General features: G+C 55.9%; 2 protein-coding genes across 2 annotated transcripts; both read right to left on the minus strand.

The window, feature by feature from the left end:
• Positions 1-2,592: 2,592 nt before the first annotated feature.
• Positions 2,593-10,572, minus strand: Cluap1 (clusterin associated protein 1). The gene is made up of 9 exons (XM_037237032.1): positions 10,548-10,572; positions 9,716-9,912; positions 8,722-8,901; positions 7,111-7,206; positions 4,912-5,129; positions 4,478-4,628; positions 3,288-3,507; positions 2,760-2,960; positions 2,593-2,714 (listed from the first exon to the last, which is right to left on the minus strand). The coding sequence occupies exons 1-9, from the start codon at positions 10,570-10,572 to the stop codon at positions 2,593-2,595; spliced, it is 1,410 nt and encodes a 469-aa protein (XP_037092927.1).
• On the minus strand, positions 10,346-20,465 carry Oseg4 (intraflagellar transport protein Oseg4). Its single transcript, XM_037236401.1, has 2 exons — positions 20,241-20,465; positions 10,346-14,389 (listed from the first exon to the last, which is right to left on the minus strand). Exon 2 carries the CDS (start codon positions 14,337-14,339, stop codon positions 10,782-10,784), a length of 3,558 nt encoding a protein of 1,185 aa, XP_037092296.1. The 5' UTR covers positions 14,340-14,389; positions 20,241-20,465; the 3' UTR covers positions 10,346-10,781.
• Positions 20,466-20,732: the final 267 nt, after the last annotated feature.

Below are 20,732 nucleotides of genomic sequence, written 5' to 3' on the forward strand. Positions count from 1 at the left end.
AGTGCGTACGGCCCTCCCTTCAGATAGGAAGTATCCAAGACAAAATCTGGAGGGCTCACGGATATTCGAGTGGGCCCGAGCAGGCTAACAAATGGGCCCCGGCTGGAGCACATTGGTTCTTGGTGTTTGAATTTAGGGCCCTAATTTAGGGCGTTCCGCTAAAATATGAAATACCCACGACACGATGTAGAGGGCCACAAATAATCGAGTGCGCCAGAGCAGGTTGACAGATAGGGCCCCATAAACGAGCTGAGGGCCCTTCATTCAAAGTGGAAGTACCCAAAACAAGATGTAGAGGTCCCTCACGATCGAATAGGGCCAAGGATCCTATCAGAAGGGGTCCCGACAGGAGCGTGACGCCCTCCATTCATATAAGAAGTACCCAAAACCCGGTGCAGAGGGTCCCCGTAATATGGAGTGTACCCGAACAGGTTGCCAGATGATCCCGATAGGAACAGAGGGCCCTAAGTTTTAACACCAAGAACCAATGTGCAGGGCCCCCGAGCAATCCAATGCGGCCGAGGGGTGAACAGAAGGGACCCGTGCCGAGTGCGAAGGGCCCCAATCAAATAGCACGTGCTTAAGGCCCAATTAAGAGGGCCCCGAACGATCGAATGTGCCCGAGCAGGTTATCAGATAGGTCCCCATAAGAGCGTAGGGCCTCCCATGCAGAAAATAAGTTCCCAAGACCCAGTGCGGAGGGTCCCCAAATGACTGAATGTGCGCAAGTAGCCCATCAGATGTGCCCCCGACAAAAGCCTCTGTTGAGCTTTGGGTCACCGTGCTGCGCTGCTTGGTATCTTTGCGTACTAAGTGCCGCCAGTCTTAGTACGAATCGGTACTAAATACCGGTCCCCTCTTAGTATGAATTTGTACTAAATACGCTCGGGGATGTGTTAAAGGGGTAGACGTACTTCTCTCTAATTTTGGTGGAAATACGATGTGAGATAGATGGGGAGGGAATTGAAATGCCAAGTGTAACCATGAAAATGTGACAGTGATTGGTGTAGTGTGTGGTTGCGTTGCTTAGTAAATTGATAGCGTTGTGATAATGCCAGCGTTCTTGTCAAATATCTAAAATGAGAGGGAAGAAACTGAAATGAATTGGAAATGGGAAGAAGCACTCAACATGCGGATGTGATAGATGACGGTAATACAGGAGCAGAAGTCACACTTCCAAACATCACTCTGTACGTACTATGTCGGCGGTAAGCCAGAGTTGGTGTATGGTTTGATGTAAAAGGTAGAGGAAGAAGGGTAAATGAAGCTGAAAAACTTTCCCGTCATCCCACACATCGAACGCACCGGCAGCACGCATGACGTCACACATTCCAGCTGATAATCGTGTTGACGACAGGTCGAACGCGGCCTGGGACAGGCAGACGCGCGGCCACTTTTGGTGAGGGGTAAGACAGCGGGGAAAGAATGGTCACCCGCTGATAAATATCCGCACCCCCTTCCCCCCCCCCCCGACAAAACTATTACTGGATTTGGCCGATCGGATTCCGAGAGCTTCCGATTTTCCTTCCCCATTTCTTCCATCCGGAAGCTAACGAAAGATGCAATTTTGTTTGTTTTTATAATCACCGCTCTCCTCTGGGGCGCAGCCAGGCAGCCAGGCTCTTAACGAACTGGCCTGGAGCTCGGAGCGGACGCATCACGCCGACTTTAAGCTTTCTATCGGCAGCCCCTCATGAAAAACGAAAATTCCCCCCCTAAGTGGGCGAAGGGGAAGGGGCTTCCCTGGCTACTAATGATTACCTGGCCACCCTTGCTCTTCTTATGTTCCATCTCCCCAAGTTGTCACATGACGTATTGGTTTGTACATCTCGGGTTATGCCAATGCACCACAAAATCATGCTTATTGTTTGGTGCAGTTGCCGATTTCGGACCACACACGTAATAATTTGCCCAATAGGCATATATTGGCTGAATAACACAGAATGAGATAACACAGTATCCACAGACAACCAGTGAAATAAGACAAAACAAGTGGTAACAAGCTGATGATGCGAGGCTCCCGTTTCTTGGAGCGTTCTGAGCCTACCTTCGTCCGACCAACAGCGGTGGTTAATAGGTTCATAGAATCAAACATCGGCGCTTCACGCAACCAGCGAGTATCTTAACGCCAGAAACGGTGAAACGCCTGAAATGGATCCCACATGCACTGCACGTCACTCGGCTGTCAGCTCTGGTGCACGGGCCCGCATCTGACAGTCGTAAGCTACACTTGAAACATCAATGGACGACACTGGCTTACTGAGGCCGCCGACTAACCTCTCCGAGGCAGCAGACCAGAGTGACGTCACAGTGCTGCTCCCGGTTGCATCGTCAGCGATCCGGGCAGACACGCACCTGGTGCCGTGCCGCGTGCCGTCTCCCTCCCTCCTGACGCAGAGCAGTCAACGACACACACCACACGCGATGCAAAACAGTCCGCCGCATGCCACCAGAGCCGGCGGCGCTCACCAGCTGCGTTAGCCCCCGCAGTGCGCGGGAGACAACGGGTGCGTCGTCCTGTGGCACCCGCCACTGCCGGCGCGCGACCTTTGCACAGACGCAGCGCGACCGTCTGGCTCGAACGGCGCGTCACTAGAAGTCGTCGTCCTCCGGCGCCGCCGGCGCCGCTTCCACGTCACCATCGCCCTCCGGTGCCGGTTCCCCCTCGGGCGCCGGCTCGGCCCCGACGTCCGCGGGCGGCGGCGCATTTCCGTCTTCGGCCCCGGCGTCGTCGGCGGGTGCGTCCGGCGGCGCCTCGCCGTCGGCAGCCTCCACATCGGGCGGTGCCTCCCCCTCGGGCGGAGCCTCGCCGTCTGGAGGCACCTCGCCATCTGGAGGTGCTCCGCCGTCGGGTGGCGCCTCGCCGTCAGGTGGCGGCGGCGGCGCCCCGTCACCAGTGTTGCTCTCGCGAACCAAGTTCATCTCCTCATCGCTGAAGATGGCGGCCTGCGCGAGGTCGTCTGGGGGAAACAAGATTGAACACGTCGGACTCGGGGACACACAAAAACGCCAATGATAAATACCAATCGCCAATGAACGCGCCAATCTATAGTGGTAACGTCAGGTGCTGAGACAAAGGACTCACGGCGCGCCACCAGAGGCCACCAATGTACAGCCAAAACGAGGGTCTTTGGTGGCAGGGTGATTTTCAAAGTGATTGGACCAGCGAGACTTCACATCCGGCCAAATGGTGTGCCCTCATCGGAGCCTACGGTGCTGACAAGCCGCACTAGTGCTACAACTGCGACCATACTGATTATCGCTCAGCAGGCCCACCTCCCACGTACCGTCGTTGAGGTCGAGGCTGGTGTCGGAGCCAAGCTCGTCAAAGTCGGCCTGCATAGAGCCGAAAACGCGCGCGTTGGGCCGGCCCTTGGGCTTCTCGCCGTCCTCGCCCTTGTCGGTGAACATCATGTCCTCGGAGGTCTTGGCGATGCGGCCCAGCCCGATGTCCAGCTCCGAGTTGTCCGCCTTCTGGATGTCCTCCAGCTGCTGCTTCATCGCCGCCTGGGGTTGAGCGCGCCGGAGGTCACGGGGGGGGGGGGGGGGGGGCGGACCCAGCGCAACTTGCGGTACGGCCCGCGCCGGAGCTGTGTGGGCCGATACACCGCTGAGAGCCACAATCCATGCCATGCACCATCGGCATTACAAGTGCATGCCATGTTCCGCAGGACAGATGCTGTTTCACAGCTGGAAGAAGCTTTTGCGCAGCTTTTCATTTGCTGGTCTGACGGAAATCGGTACTGACTTCAAAGTGGTTCTGCTTGAGGCCCCATCTCACAAACAAAAAGCCTCGCGTGCGGTCTCTTTAACTTTGTCCTACGGGAGAAAGCAACAGAGCCCGCCCCTTCCAAGATCTCGAAAACTTAGGCTAGAGCCATGGAAGAGGCATGATTAGAGAGTTCACATCACGTTGTAGCGAAAAGGCGTGACTGAATTCTGGTGACTGTGATCCTTGGAACGCAAAACCCGGTCATAGTGGTCACTCTTATTTTTATACCCCTTCTGTCGTTTTAGAAACTACGCATGCTTCGTAGATACGGAACACTGTGTACAAAAGTTTTTGAAAAAAGTATCAGGCGGGAAGGAAGACAGTGCCAAAAGGCACCTGCTATGGACGTGACGCCAACGGGATAAACGCATTGTTCACCCAGATGCATACAAATACACAAGCTGTATCAATAAACGCCTTCCAATGCTGTAAGAATGTGCACATAAGCTCGCAAGCTTCAAAAGATCAAATCTGGTCGCGAACGAATCACGCAACATGATGCCGGGAAATACGAACGCTTCAAAGAAGCACTTGCTCAATACTGCGCCATACCTGCAGACGTCTTCCTTCTAACTGCACCGCCAGTGAAGAAGAGGATGAATATACAGCAGCACGTCATTGTCAACTTAAGATAACTTTCGGTGCACGTCTGCTAAGTTCGGAAGCAGTTTATCGATGAACACCTTGGGCAGACACATCACATACCTGTCTCTCCTTCATGCGCGCCTCCTCGGTTCTCTCGTAGTCCTCCATCTCGGCCTCCAGGAATGCCAAGCAGCGGAACTTGTCAATATAGTCATTGTAGAGCACCTTCAGCTCTTCCTCCAGACGCTCAAACTCGTCCATGAACGCCGGTCTGAAACGGATATGCCAGCCGGTGTGGCCTGACTCAATGACCAACGTCAGTTGGGCATTGCGGGTTTGCCTAACCCAGCACTCGATTATGAACGGTATCGTCCACAAAGAGCGAGGAGCAGTCTCAGCCAACACCGAATGAGGCACAGTCCGGCCAGCGTGTGCAGCCATGTGCCAAATTTAAGCAGTAACGTACTCAAAACACACCCTAAAATACCAGCGCGCCGCGAGACAGAGATAAACCCAGACGGCCCCACGCTGCCGCCCGTTCCTCGACCACGTACCGCACTTTCTTGAGCGTGACCAGCCGCTTCTGACTGCGGTCCAGGTCCGTTTTCTTCTTCTCGATTTTGGCGTCCAGGTTTGCCTCATCGGTGGCCACGTTGGAGATGAGCTTTTTATTTTTATCGATCTCGTCCTTGATGAAGACGCTTGCCTTGGCGACGCTCGACTCCACGTCATTCAGCTCGATGTTTTTGGAGAGCACCTGCTGACGTACTTCCTGAGAAAGGTAACTGGAAATCAGCGCCGGCGCCGTCCTGCGCTCAATAACGCGCCGACAATGTCGTATAGGCTACAGCAGGCTCCCATGAGAGACAGCGACCTCTGCTGTCAAGTGAGACAGGTCACTCGGTGACTACTCGTTTTCGTCGTTCTTATAGCGGTTCCAGCTATCTGTGGGTTGTCTATATCATGGATGCAAAAGTTTTGTTTGTTTCCGTGCCAAAGGTGACTTAAAGTGAAAAAGTTTTAGATAGAGCGAATAATTTTGGCGTTTGCAGTCATCCGTAACGTTTCATCTCATGCGGCTCCTCGACCACGCTATCGGTGAAAGTGACATTTTCCGCGATATACCTGTGCCATCTTAACGAACGACTTTTTATGCTATGATGTATACCAAAACACAAATGAAACAACGTTCTGATTTAAACGCTGTGTTCGACAATTCTGTATGGACGGCGCGTCGTGTAGTATCTTGCCTAGTTGCGTCCTTTTCGAAGCCGAGCACACCGCGACCAAAGGGTATGCCCTCACCTGCGCAGCCCGTGTGAAACAAGGGAACTGACGACTGACGGCGAATGGAGTCGGAAACAGTTGGAGAACAATTGGGTGGATGGGGAGCGAAGCGGAAGTAAAGAACACACCAGCTGCCTTGCAAAGGAAATTGTCCAGGTCACGTTTCCTCGCGGCGAAACATGCATCATTTGACTTTTGTAATGCATAGTTTGCCCTTTTGCTTCCGTTTCGTCGCTGACAAGCGTTCTTGCTTCCCAAATGGCTTTGAATCGGGCCGCTGTCAGCTGTTAGGTTATATGTACCTAATGCCGCATGTTGCGAGAGGTGAGCACGGGCTTGCCTGCGGTTACCGGGCGTTCAGCTGCGATGCCGTTGGAAATCAATGAGGAGTCTCCACACAATGCCATGCATTCGTCAGAGGCCAGGGCGACGGCCGAAAATCGATCCCGGGTCTCCCGCGTGCAAGCAGGGCACGCTCCCATCTGGGATTCGCGTCTTGCCACGGCACATTGACATGAAAATATGCACAAATCACCAGGCTCTAGAACATATTTTCGAAATGTACGTATTGGCAGCAAAGGTGTCGAAAAACCTAGGCTGGTTTCCAGGAAGGTGGTCAATAGTGCTCTAAAAACTACCCAGGCGATCTGAAACTTGCCGTGTTTGATCGTCTGGCCACTGACGCAGTGGTTACGTGGAAGCAGTGGTTACGTTATGGATATTTCGTATTTCCAAAGACAGGCGCATTAATGACGCAATGACCGACCCTGACAAATCACTTGATCATGACCTCTCCACGAAATCGCCTGGCAATGGTCTTTTAGCACTATCAATATACTGGGGCTTTAACACCCCTATGTACCTCATCCGTAATATGTGAGGAAGCCCTGTCATCATCATCCTCTTTTCCACCGGCATGACGTATTGTCAGTTTCAAACACGACGCTCCCATGTTTAACTTAAAACTTAGCTATCCTGTGTGACGGCCAAGGAAGGCAAACACAAAGCGCCCTTCATCGTTGAGAAACAATACAACCCAGTTCGTTGAGAGTCTTCAATAAACTCCACTTAACTGAACATTAGTTACGGATGCCACTACGTGAGATAACTTGTGAGGTTACACCATTTTGTGCAAATGCGCGATACATGCACACAGGAACAATCTCAGATCCTCTTGGCCGATAGGTCTATGCGCCACCGCCTGGTGCGATCTAGGCAACAGCGGCAGTACACATGTCCTAGCGGCGCAGAGCATTTTGTACAGCAATGCCACTGCCTGCAGTTGTCGCAGTCCCCGTGCTGGTGCAATTTCTCCCGGCGGCGTGCGCAGTTCACTTCTCTGCAGCGGTGGATGCAACCTTCCCCGAAGTCAGGCACGGCAGCAGTACGTCAGCGCGAGGTATGTATCATGTGTACCCTAATGTCGGGTGTGGCCCCACTGGAGCAGTGACACCCGTGCCACTCACCCGGAGGTCAACCTCGCGCCGCAGCAAGTCAAACAGCGTGGCGCCCTTGGTGGTGATGTCAGAAGCCAGCGTGCGCGTCTGCTTCAGCTCCTGGATCTGCGGACACCAGCGGAACCGTGAGCACGTCTGCATCTCTCCCTCCGGGCGGCGCCCCACACTCGTCTGCATCTCTCCCTTCGAGCGGCGCCCCGCACTCGCCTGCATCTCTTCCTCCGAGCGGCGCCCCGCACTCGCCTGCATCTCTTCCTCCGAGCGGCACCCCGCACTCGTCTGCATCTCTCCCTTCGAGCGGCGCCCCGCGCTCGCCTGTGTCTCTCCCTCCGAGCGGCGCCCTGTGCTCGTCTGTGTCTCTCCCTCCGAGCGGCGCCCTGTGCTCGTCTGCGTCTCTCCCTTCGAGCGGCGCCCCGTGCTCGTCTGTGTCTCTCCCTCCGAGCGGCGCCCTGTGCTCGTCTGTGTCTCTCCCTCCGAGCGGCACCCTGTGCTCGTCTGTGTCTCTCCCTCCGAGCGGCGCCCTGTGCTCGTCTGCGTCTCTCCCTTCGAGCGGCGCCCTGTGCTCGTCTGTGTCTCTCCCTCTGGGCGGCGCCCTGTGCTCGTCTGCGTCTCTCCCTCTGGGCGGCGCCGTGTGCTCGTCTGTGTCTCTCCCTTCGAGCGGCGCCCTGTGCTCGTCTGCGTCTCTCCCTCTGGGCGGCGCCCTGTGCTCGTCTGTGGCTCTCCCTCCGAGCGGCGCCCCGTGCTCGTCTGTGTCTCTCCCTCCGAGCCACGCCCTGTGCTCGTCTGCGTCTCTCCCTCCGAGCGGCGCCCTGTGCTCGTCTGTGTCTCTCCCTCTGGGCGGCGCCCCGTGCTCGTCTGTGTCTCTCCCTCCGAGCGGCGCCCCGTGCTCGTCTGCGTCTCTCCCTCCGAGCGGCGCCCCGTGCTCGTCTGTGTCTCTCCCTCCGAGCGGCGCCCTGTGCTCGTCTGTGGCTCTCCCTTTGAGCGGCGTCCTGTGTTCGTCTGCGTCTCTCCCTCCGAGCGGCGCCCTGTGCTCGTCTGCGTCTCTCCCTTTGAGCGGCGCCCTGTGCTCGTCTGCATCTCTCCCTCCGAGCGGCGCCCTGTGCTCGTCTACATCGGTCTCGCGGCGAGTACGGCCGTGCACGGTCGGCCGACGGAGGTTCGAGCGGCCCGGCCCGGCCACCTGACGTGCCATTGATTGTGGCGTCAGCCGGAATGCGGCTGCCGCTGGCCGTCCAACGGCAGGCAACTATCGACCCCAGCACAGCCAGTACAGCGAAAGGCGGGCACAGTGCCTGGCAACGGCAGCGGCAACGATACATACAGCGGGTACGACAGAAGTGCACACTTGGGACAAGGGCAGGGACAGACAAGCAGCCTCATCAGCACAGCCTGGTATGGCCCGAGAAAACCCCAAACCAGTAAAAAAAAAAAACATTTGGAGGCTGTAAAATTTCGCGATAAATTCAGAGACGCAATGCCATTGAATATCAAAAACATCGACTATCCCCGTAATCTCAACTTCATAAGCAAAATCTAAGATAGCCCAAAGTGTAAGCCATTTCTCGCGGATATCTAGAGCCTGCCGGTTACCGGAGTGGCGACTGGCCTTGGCCGCCTTACCCTGCTGCCGATGTCGAAGGTGACGGGCAGCGCTGTCTCGTCGGGCCGGTAGTCGCCAGCGCCCGAGTTGGACTTCATGGCGGAGTACAGCAGCGTGGTGATCTTCAGCAGCTCCTTCACCGCGTGACCATCCGCTTGGTAGATCTTCTTGGTGTTGAGCTTGATGTTAGCGGTGGTGGCCTGTTTGCAGGGACACAGGGCATTTCGCACAGCTTTGAACTGCGTTATGTCGACATGACACTTTTCAGCCGAGGATGCATTTCATAGCCACTGTTGAAGGCCGGCTATCAGGCGCCGTAGTGAGAATGGCCACCGGTGCGGCGTCGCGTTATGAAGAGCGATCGACGTTACCGTAACGCCAAGTACACGCAGATTTTCTCAGCAAACTGATTTCGTCTTTAAATTTTAGCAGAGTTCACCAGTGCCATCACGGCAAAGACATAAAGTCGAAGAACGATCACCGCGACGGTAATGAACTCCCACCTAACCAGAAGTCAGCTGCCCGAGCCCGGTCTAACCCCAGAGCCGGCTGCCCAGCCTGGAGTCGGCGGCGAGCCCGATCCGAGCCCGAAGTTAGCTGCCCGAGCCCGGCCCAAGCCCGAAGTTGGCCGCCCGAGCTCGGTCCAAGGCCGAAGCCGGCTGTCCGAGTCCGTGTCCGCTGCGTGAGCCTGATCCGAGCCCAGAGCCGGTTGCCGAGCCCGTGTCGGCTGCACGAGCCTGATCGGAACCCAGAGCCGGCTGCCGAGCCAGGAGTCAGCTGCCCGAGCCCGGTCCAAGCCCAGAGCCGGCCGCCCGAGCCCGTGTCGGCTGCACGAGCCTGGTCCAGCCCCGAGTCGGCTGCTCCAGCCTGGTCCAGCCCAGAGTCGGCTGCTCCAGCCCGGTCCAGCCCGGAGTCCGCTGCACCAGCCTGGTCCAGCCCGGGGTCCGCTGCATCAGCCTGGTCCAGCCCCGAGTCGGCTGCACTATCGCCACTGGTCGCCGGCGGCACACTTACCATGAACTGGGCCATACTGCGCACGAACATGACGCGTTCCTGCTCCGTCTCGATCTCGGTCTGCGGGTCGGCCGTCGGCTCGTACCGCTTGGCCAGCCAGATAAGCACTTCGGCCACCAGCGGGAAGTTGGGGCTGCGGAAGTTCTCCAGCGAGATGAGGCGCGAGTAGCCGAGCGCGCGCATCATCTCGGCGAAATCTGTCGGGGCCGCGCGGCCGGTTAGCGCCGCCGCCGGCAGCCACCGGGGTGTCGCACGGCCCCTCAGGAGACGCGTCCTCAATGCGACGACCAGGGCACTGTGACCGGGCTGACCGCACGGTATCGGTGGCACTGCGACGGTGTTGGTAAGGGCAGCGTACAGGGTCGTGGGAATTCTGAGTAGAGGTAACATGCAGTCAAAGGGCTTGTTGATAAAGCGAGAGCTGTTGCGTGCGGTGGGCAGCTCCTGATGTTTGTTTTTTTCACGCCTGTTCGCATCGACCCACTGGTAACAGTCTTATTTGTAGCAGCACTCAACCGACAAATCTGGAGTGATTCAGTCATTTTCAGCGTACGCCGGTGGCACGTATGCCTCGACGCTGGAAAAATCTCCCGAGTCCATCAATGGCTTGGGCGTGTCAAAGGCGACAACATCAGTTCTGCCCGCTGTATTGGCGACGTAATGCATATTGTGTAGTGACGTAGGTGCGGTGGATTCCCCATCGCGGGGCAAGGGAGGGTATACCATACTTGGCAAATTCGTGCTAGCATATTCCGCGCTAAGTGTTACGCCATATCCTCAAACAGCTTTAGACAGACCTCCTGAATCCAGTGGCTGCAGCCAAGGCGCCCACCATTTTTTACTGTAAACATAGGCATCGCCACCGACCGCATGAACCGCATGTGCTCCACGCAAAACTAGCATCGCATTTCCTGGCGGGGCGGCATCTCAAAGTCCAGTCTCAAACATTTCCATCCGGACGGAGCCGAGGCTAATACGCGCACAATGGACGGCCGGCCCGCAGTGTCCCGTCACAGGGCGAGCCTCCTCGCCGGGCTGTCGGCCAGCTCCGGACGAGCGAGGCCGCTCACTCGGCGGCGTATACTGGCGCGTGACACAGTGGGCACGTCTGGCGCACGGTGATCTCACTCTCGAACGCCTGATGCTTGCACGTGGGACACTCCCACGCCTGGTTCGGGTCCATGATGGGCTTGCCCGACGCGATGCAGGACGGGAAACGCGTGCCGCAGGAGGGGCACAACGTTACCCAGTCGGGGATCATTGTCTCGCAGTGGATGCACTCTGCGCGGTTGGTCTTGGCGTCCTTGGGACTGTACTTCATGAAAATTTCCATGGCTAGGTCCTCATAGGCCTGCCGTTCCTCGGGCGTTGCCTCCGGCAGGCTCTCCAGCCGGATGAAGGCCTTAGAGGTGGTGGAGAAGGCGCCGTTGGCGCAGCTGGAGAGCGCCAGAAGACTGTAAATGTCGGCCACGGGCAGGATCATCTCATAGTCGCGCAGGTGGAGCGCCGTCTTCATGGCCGCGTCCCGGGCGCCTTCGTATAGCTGCCGCTGCGCCAGCAGGAAGAAATGGTAAGCCTCGGCGCCCTTCCAGGCGTTATCCAGCACGCGCAGGTCGCCCATTGTCGTCTGGTTCTCGGCCTCCATCAGACCGAGCATCACCGAGCTCTTCTGGCCCAAGCTCTTGGCGGCCTTGGTGTTCATCATCTTCTCGTTGTGTTGTTGCACCATCAGCGCCGCCAACACGTACATCTTCTTGATCCGCATTGGCTTTGAGTTCTTCTTCACCTCTAGGTCCGTCAGCTGAAACAGTAGCTTGGCCGCCTCTAGGAAGTAGCCGGCCTTCCTGAACAGCTCGATGGCCTGGATACGTTTGTTCTTGGAGAGAAGGTATTGTGCGTACTTGGCCAGGTATGAGCCAGTGTCCTGGATATTGGTGGTGCGTGCCAGCTCGACGGCGTATCGCCAGTTGTTGAGGTACATACACACCTCCACAGCCTCTTTGTCCTTGTGACACTTCTGAAAGGCTTTCACTGCCTGCTCGCACAGACCGACTGATGTGAACATCTTGGCTATCTCCGGCAAGGCCTTGTGATTCTCGGCAATGTTCTCCACAAGCTCCTCGAGCTTTTGATAGTCCTCCATCAGGTAGTAGCACCGGGCCAGACGATCTTCGTTTTGATTCACCTGTTCATAGTACTTGGCCGCTTGGTCCCACTTGAGGTTGTCGGCATAAAAGTCCCCGATCTTGTTGAGTGCGATATGCATCAGCATGTCGTCGCCGCCGACACCGGTCTTTAGCAGCTGCACGACACGGAACCAGTTGCCCATCTTGCGATGCAACTCGATGGCCAGGTCGCGTCGGTCCGCGTCCAGGAAGGCCTTTTCACTGTCCTCGAACTCGTTGAAGTAGGCCAGCACCTCCGCCTGCTTGATATTTTCAGACGAGATGTTGTTAAGTCGCTTGGCGAACTGGATGGCCGGGTAGTCCTTGCAGCGGACGAAGGCCGTCTCGGCCACCTCTGTCTCAATCATCTCCAGGGCCGCCTCGCCGATGAGCCGCCATAGGCGCGGGTGCGGGTTCTCCTCGACGAAGTCCTGCGCCTCCTTCAGGCCAGTGTTTTCCAAGATGTCCTTGGTGTCGCGCATCGCCTTGGACTCGAGCCGGGCTACCAGCTTCGGATGCGGTCGGTCGGGCCTTATAAGGACCTCGTCCAGCTGGACAGTTGTCACCTCCAGGTCCTCGAACTTGCACAGGTAGCCCGAGCTGGCCACTGGTTCCTCCGGGTCCAAGTTGCGGAACACTAGCATACGTGTCTTCTCCATCAGAGCGCACATGTCGGCGTTGTCCTTGGCCCACACCAAGTCCCACACATCCTTTCGCTCGAACTTGACCAGCTCGCCACCCTTCTTGCCACCCTTCTCCGGATCTGGGTTCTCCAGGTCGAAGAAGTACAGGACGCCGGTGACGTCGATCAGCGAGATGCGCGTGGCATCGCAGTTGACAGCGATCTTGCTCGGGTGGCATTCCACCGAGTACCGGTTGCTGAAGATGAGCTGTGGCAGCAAGTACACCTGCACCACGCCCGACTCGCGGGCGATCAGCAGCATAGTTTCGTGGCTGGCCAGACACGTGATTGGGTCATTGGTATGCTTCTTGGCGGCTGCGCGTTCGTAGTGGCGCGACGTCTCCACGCCGGAGATCATATCGTCCACATGGTAGACGCGCTCCTTGCGTTGGTCGTCCGGCTGCGTGGAGGCCATGTCGCGCGCCGATATGCCCTTGGGCGTGTGATAGTGCCACACGAAGAAGGACTCGCGAGACGCCGAAAATACGTGCGTCTTCGTTATCGTAACGTAACGAAGCTCCACGTCCGTGTAGCGCGAGTCGACCGGCGTGCCGATGGCGTTGCACAGCATCATGCCGTACTTGAGGTCTTGGTCATCCTTCCGGACCAAAATGCAGCAGTGTTCATCGGCAGCGGCCATTGCCAGCACGATCGGCACCGGCTTGTGGTACTTCTCGTTATTCTTCACATCCCAAAAGATGCAGTTGTAGTCGGCCTTGCCGGGCGAAAGGTACGTGTAGACTACGGTGTTGAGGAAGTAGCACCACTTGTAGTCGGGTCGGATGTTGGCGAAGTAGATGAATGAGTCCACCGCCAGAGACAGTCGCAGGGAACGACCCTCCCAGGCCGCCGATGCCAGTGAGCGGCCTGGCACCTTCAGCGTGCGCATGTGGTCCCCGAACGGCGAGAAGAACATGACCGCGTTGCAGTCCTTTTCGCCCGACTGTGCGCCGCTGATGTTGCCGGCCACCGCCAGCATTGTGCCGTTGTGGTTCCACTGACAGTCGGTCACGGCCATACCCGAATCGACTATGATCGGCACGTCGTCACACTCGTTGCGCATGATTTGCAACTTGCCGTCTTCGTAGCAGGTGAACAAAGCGGGGCAGTTGGGTTCGATGTAGCCGAAGCGGCCGTTGTACCAGCGCAGGTTGACGATGCGTACGCTGCCGGTGAAGTTCTGGCCGTGACACAGAATGATCATCTTGTTGAGGAACTCGCCCTGGCTGTCGTACAGGTGGACGTCACCGTTACCGATGGAGAAGAGAAGAACGTTGCCGTCGGGTGACCACTCGACGCCGGTGAAGGACTGGCCCTTCAACTCCTTTCCCCAGATGCGGTTACCGTCCACAGAGCCCACGATGACCGCACCGTCCTCGTACACAATACAGATCTTCTCGCCCTCCGAGTTCCAGGACATGCCGGTGACCACCGACTTATTGCGGTTGTTGATCATCTCCTCGTACCAGGAGCCCTTGTACAACATCCAGACGATGATGAGCCCGTCTTGGTCACTGGTGGTGAGCTTTTGGTGGATCTGGTTCCAGGTGATCACCTGGATCCGACCCGAGTGGCCCTCCAGCGTCTGGTTCATGGACAGGTTGGAGGCGGCGGCCAGACCCTTCAGCTTCTGATCATCCGGGGCCTCCAACTTCAACACTTTCAAGAGGCCGTCGTCGCCCCCACATGCAATGTATCCCTCGGCCTTGTTCCATGATATGACACTTAACTGGATGTTGTTGGGGATGGCGATCTTTTTGCTCAGGTATATAAACATTTTCAAGCTTTAGCTGAGCCAACCAACCCGATCAGGCTGCAATCATTTGCCTGAAAGCAAGACGAGCACCTATCAGAGATCGCCTAGTGCTTTCCACTGCGCTGTCATCTCAACCTTTCACATCAGTCATGGCTACCCTGTCCATACTTAAACGTAAATATCAAGACTGCCGGACAAAATCCTCGCACACGCCTCTGCACCACGACGAACGGCAGCACACGCCCGATTCGGATCGTTCAGCCAAGAGGCGATTCGGACACTCATTGCTCATGCGGTCAGTGCAGTGCCCATAATATGCACATGCACAGCACGAAAGGCATCGTCAAGTTCACACACGAGCTCAAACAAAACATGTTTTTCTCACACTGGTGCGTGACTATCCGGTTTTTGCTCGTTTTATCCAGCCGCCAAAAAGAAACAGCAAATGCGCGCTCTTTAGAATCTGACCCGCTTAACAGCTCAACCCAGCCTGCGAAGACGTTGTTACGAGATAGGTCATTGTGGCATCGGTGTTCGATTCTCGACTTGGTTAGTCTAGACCATCTTGGGTCACTACAGATCGCTGGACGCCAGGGTCTATGCTTAAAGATAATAGACGCAAGCTACCACGCCTCCGTGTTTTATGCCAAATATCCTACTAGTGAACAGGTTAAGCGCGTACGAACACAAATATTCGTCGTCATACTGCAAAATTGAGCACCTCCCTTCGTTAATCGGGGTATTTCAGGTTTCACTGCAGAGTAACCTGGGGGCGACTGCCGCTGTCAGTCCGAACCCTACGCTTAAGCAGCTCACTGTAGAGTTACCAGGGGACGACTGCCGCTGTCAGTCCGAACCTTACGCTTAAGCAGCTCACTGCAGTTACCAGGGGGCGACCGCCGCTGTCAGTCCGAACCCTACGCTTAAGCAGCTCACTGCAGAGTTACCAGGGGGCGACTGCCGCTTTCAGTCAGAACCCTACGCTTGAGCAGCTCACTGCAGAGTTACCAGGGGGCGACTGCCGCTTTCAGTCAGAACCCTACGCTTGAGCAGCTCACTGTAGAGTTACCAGGGGGCGACTGCCGCTTTCAGTCAGAACCCTACGCTCTGATGTCTCGCTTAAGAAATGGATGCTTTAATATGTCGGTGAAAGCCAGGATCCAAGCAAACCAACCTTGGCTCGGCTTTGGGAACGACCTTTTGTACGGTTCAGATCATAGAGAGATAATTGGATTAAACCCACAATTTAAAAACCCACCTGCGCCGACCTCTTCTCTGGACTGAACCATCTGGCTGGCGCGCTACTGGTGATACTTAGACGTCGACGGAGCACGGTGTGCAGAGCTCGTTGATTCTGGGTGCACGCGAACTCTGGCGCACGGGTCAGTGTGCGGTCGATGGCGAGGAGGCGCACAGTGCACGTGGTGACTGTAAGCGGCCAACAACTGGAGTGTGCGGGCGCTGGTGACACTCAGCTCGCCGCGCCAGGTTGCCGGGCAGTGGTGGTAAGCGCCCTGGTGGTCAGGGAAAGGCCTCTCGGTTTTGGCGTGATCGCAGGGAATGGACGCTATGCGGGCTCTAAAGGGAGTGACCGTCCGCTCGCCCTCTGACGTGCGGTTTGTCTGCGAGGAAGTCACTGCGGCGTCTGTTGCCGCCCCCGAGGAGCCGCATCAGAAGGGAGAACTGAGAGTCGATAGAGGACTTCTGCGTAGCATTTCACCCGACCTAGCAACGCTAAGTAGTGTCGTGGAAGTAGGCCGGGGGCAGCCCGCCGCGTGAGCTGTTCAGCGCAATGGACGAGTACCCGGTGCCGACGGAGGCGCGCGCCGAATACGAAGCGGAGCTTGACAACTGGATCAGAGACGGCTGGCTGCGTGAATACGATGAGAGCCAGCTGGGTCCACCCAAGTGATCGATACCGTTGATGGTGGTAATGCAGAGGGCGAGAGTGTGAGCGGTCTTGGATTTTCGACCCTTGAATCGCTATGCCACGGCCTTCACGGCCGACGTGGGCGGTCGTGCAGAGCGGAGGCGCAGATGGCCACGCATGGGGGCTGATGTGGCACTGCTGCACTTGAAGAAGGCGTTTTTGCAGATACACGTGGAGGAGGCTCTCTGGCCATGTCAGACCGTCTAGTTCAAGGGAAAAAGGTTCGCGCTAACAAGGCTCGGCCTCGGACTGAATGTGGCGCCGTCAGTCATGCAGACAGTATTGGACTTATCCGTGGCACGGGACCCGCGGGTCGCGGCAGCTATTTCGACTTACGTCGATGACATCCTGGTCGACGAGGCTACGCTGCCTGCCTCTGTGGCCACGCATTTCCAAGCGTACTGCCTCGAGGGCAAAACCCCGAAGCGAACGAAGGACGGCGCTCGCATCCTCGGATTGAAAACCCCGGAGCAAGCGAAGGACGGCCTTCGCGTCCTCGGATTGAAAACCGTTGAAAACCGGAAAGAAGTGAGGGACGGCGCTCGCATCATCGAATTGAGGGTCTGAGAGGAGCCGACTGGGGATCTGAGATGGAGCAGAGACAATAAGAACAAGAACGTGACAAAGCCCTTGACAAAACCAAAGGTGTTCTTCATCTGCGGGCAGCTGACCAGCCACCATCCGGTGTCTGGCTGGCTCCGCCCAGCTGCCTCGTCCATCAAACAGCTGGTCAGTGGGGTGACAAGCGGCTGGGACGGTCCTGTTGAAGACGTGAACGCGCTGCAGCTGGTTGACGACCTGGTAGCCAGAATGGAGGCCAACGGCCCGGTTAAGGGGCGATGGGACGTGAGTGGCGATACAATGACTGTCTGGACCCACGCGAGCTCGCTGGTCCTCGGTGCGATCATCGAAGTGCACGGAGAGGGGAGTGAAGATGGCAGCTGGCTCCGCCGGCCCGATGACGGGGCCCACATCAACCTGCCGGAGCTGGATGCGGTGTTGAAGGGCTTCAACATGGCTCTCCAGAGGCGAGTTGTGAAGGTAAATTTCGCCACATACTCGCACGTGCCTGAGCCGCTCTTCGATCTGGCGTCTGTTGAGCCTTCAGACGAGCGCTGCAGTGAGTGATCAGCTGGAGCCTAGTTTTTGGGAACGAGGCGCACCTAGTGCACTGTTCGTGGATAAGGACGCTGCTTTCCACCGCTCCGTCTTCGCTGTGCGCGTGTAGCGTCAGGGAACAGCATCATTGAACGGTGCCACTGTAGTGTTAAGGTGATCGCTGCCCGGAAGGGCTGTACCGTAGCCGAAGCGGTATATCGTCATAGCGTGGCTCCGCGGGATGACGAGACGGCCGACTCCACGCCACCTGATCGGATATGCCGGTACAGAACGCGCGTACCGGGACTGCAGGGACAAGGAGTGCCGGGTGAGCCAGAGCGAGCTCAATCAAAGTATCGTTCCGGGGCGCTGTTCGGGTTTAGCCGCCTCATGTGCGCTGTGACCCGATATATGAGAAGGGTGAGGGAACGCGTATGGTCTCTGATCAGTGTGCTGAGGCGAAGGGTGTGCTGAGATATGTGAGAGCTCCGTCGCCATGCACTATCACATGTCGGATGAGGACGCTGCAACCAACGGGGACGATGGCGAGCCGCTGATGATCTGGCCAGGAGCTGTGACAAGAGATGACGCTGATGATGAGAAGGGTAGACGTGAGGAGGAGCCGGGTTCGAGGGCGTCCGGACATGTACATAAGCAGGGCCCACGATACCGGGACTTTTTGTTGAAGGGTCTTGTGTCTTGAAAGCCAGGGAGAGTGTAGTAGGAAATCAAGTGTTCTGCAACCGATCATCTATTTCGCAACGCTGCTCCAACGTCCCGCCTTCAGCCAGCGGCGGGAAGAGTGCCGGGAGAAGAGGCGGAGTGGAATTTTGCAGTTTTTTTTTTCTCTCGCGGTTTTCCACTGGTACAGACCATACTTGCGTAGCACGGCAGCAGTGATGGCGGACTGATGCGGAGGGAAGGATGAGGGGGAGGTGGGGTAGTAGCTGCCCATCGTTCTCTCAAAATCTAACGTTAGACCCAAAGGATATTGCATGATGGAGGTGAATAAAAAACAATTCCCCAATCAATCAGAGCACACGCATTTGGCGCATGGCGTTACAATTGCACCCACTGGGACCTTCATGCGATGGACCTGTCAACAAGACAGGGATGTTTGGGTAGAACTTGGAAGTGCGTTACACGAAACACCGCAGTGCTTCGGAAAAAGTGGATGCAGAGCATCATAAGTGTGATCTTGAACTCAGCGGTCCAGAAGAAAGATGATGGATTCGTCGGCGAGCAGAAATGGGTACGAGTACCAAGAGCAGGCGACTGGACCGACTGAAATGGAGGGGTCAAACCAGGCTCGGAGCGGCCGCGCCGCAGCATTATGCGGCGCGTCGAACCCGCCGTGTTCCTGATCACGATAGTCCTTGCCTCGGGCATCCTTGACCGTCCGAAGCCATCGCACCGACCATCACTGGGATTATCGGTGTTTCCCGGTGATCTTTTGGGCAATGACTGTTGGGACCTGCGCATGGGTGCCAGAATTAGGGCGACAGGGCTCACACAAGCTGTTGCCGAATTGAGCGTAGGTTAGCATTTCTCCACTGAAAGATACCCCATCTCAAAGCTGACTGTACTAACCTGCGGGACTGGAAAACCAGAGGTACGGGGTTCGATTCCCCGCGGAACCCGCTCTTCCTGCCAGGGTGAAGGCAGGCGACGCCATATGATCTCAGCAACCGAGTGCTTCGTAAGCCTCTAATGACGATTTTACCCATTTCCGTTCATCGAACGCCAAATGGTTGGACGTAAGTAACCCTCGCCACACAAGGGGAGAAGGCAGAGGCCTCCTTAGGGTTTTCCGGAATAACTTTCGGAAATGTTTTGAGCACGTAGCTGGGTTTCGATTACCTGGCTTTACACCGTTTTTGAAAACTTTTAAAAGTTTTAGGTCCTGCCAATAGTTAGAAAATGGTCCTTATTCTCCGCAGGCAATGTGCCCCAAAGTGCTGTTTTTGACTCCCATTCTAATCCGTATCACTTTGAAGTGCAATACACCATCCAGAGTCACGCTAAGTCAGTCTTCGACCCTTGCGATAATATTTGACCGACTGGGGGTTATATGATTTAAGCCTCAATGACGCATCTCACAGGTCAAGGAGTCCACTCTTACCATGTTCCTTCCATCAATGTCGGCCAGTGGCTTATTCAGTTTTTGAGAACAATGGACAGATAGGGCAATGCATCGCTGAAAAATGCTACGTAATATGGTACTGAGCATGCACGCTCGCGTCATAGCAACAGCAGCCTCGACACCCGGTGTTGCAGTCTCCATAGACCGCGCGGCGTCGGTCCCGCGGCTGTGATGCTAAGCAATGGCCAATAATCAAACGAAAAATATGACGCATCTTGAGGAAGATGGCTGGTGAACTATGTAAATCGACATGTATGTTTAATGCAGTGCAAAAGTACGTTAAACACAGCCTTAATCTGAAAAGTTGGGGAGGCAAATGACACTGCTTGTCCCTCCCCCTTGCCCCTACACCCATGGTTCTACCTCGCTTCATTTTTGAAGCCCTGTGTGGTGGGGGGGGGGGGGGGGGGGGGGGGGGCACCAAGTCCCATGCCGGGTCACAGGTGAGAAACCTTCAGTGGAACAAGGGTTAATTTTTTTCCCGACGAAAGTGGATGATGTCCCGCTTCTTTCATCTTTGCCACGTCGACCACAAAACATACCAGGGGGTGGCGAGGTACGAAAAGTGCGATTGCCGTAAAACAATATGAAAGTAGTTGGCATTGCCAAACGTTGTTGGCGATTAGGTCCGTAGCCATAATAGCTTTATCTGTAATTCCAATGAGCGACACCTCTGCCCTCACTTATAAATGTTCCAAGGAGTTCTAACGCAATCACAAGTTTACTTTCCTGAGGCGGTAACAATACTCACTTCGTAAGTCCCGGTAAGACATGGCTCCAGTCGTTCCAATCGTTTTAAGTTCTCTTAAGTTCTTCAAGGACGGCTCAACAATCAGCAGTTGTTATTATCAGTTCACCATAACCCGGAAAAAACGGACCCAGCCGTAAGGTGGGCACTGAATCTGAAAGCTTCCCCGCAATGCTGCGAATGCACCACAACACAACATCGAACGGAACCGACGGGCCCAGTCGTCTGCCGTTCGTTCACGTCCTAGCTTTAGAGACATCTATAGGCAAACTTGCAAATTACTGAACCTCAGGGGTTTTAAAATTATTACAAATTGGTATAAAAATAATTTCACTCTTTCGATGAAATATAAATAAAATCACAAATAGTTTCATGACATTTAATTATAGACATTTAATAGCTACACATTAACCCCAGAGTACTTTAAATCCCGATATAATTTTGGGCTCATCAAGAACAAAATCAATAAAATGTTGCGCAATTTGGCTCTTCTTA

This window comes from Pollicipes pollicipes, unplaced genomic scaffold (assembly GCF_011947565.3).
Source record: "Pollicipes pollicipes isolate AB1234 unplaced genomic scaffold, Ppol_2.1 Scaffold_7261;HRSCAF=8764_pilon_pilon_pilon, whole genome shotgun sequence".
NCBI lineage: Eukaryota > Metazoa > Arthropoda > Thecostraca > Pollicipedomorpha > Pollicipedidae > Pollicipes > Pollicipes pollicipes.

Excerpts from the sequence above, each read along its gene's own strand:
- Cluap1 (XM_037237032.1), bottom strand. The coding sequence starts at position 10,572 with ATGCCTATGTTTACAGTAAAAAATG. Across the intron at positions 8,902-9,715 it reads GCAGTATGGCCCAGTTCATG|GCCACCACCGCTAACATCAA; the intron begins GTAAGTGTGCCG and ends CCCTGCAAACAG. Across the intron at positions 3,508-4,477 it reads CGCGCATGAAGGAGAGACAG|GCGGCGATGAAGCAGCAGCT; the intron begins GTATGTGATGTG and ends GCTCAACCCCAG.
- Oseg4 (XM_037236401.1), bottom strand. The coding sequence starts at position 14,339 with ATGTTTATATACCTGAGCAAAAAGATCGCCATCCCCAACAACATCCAG.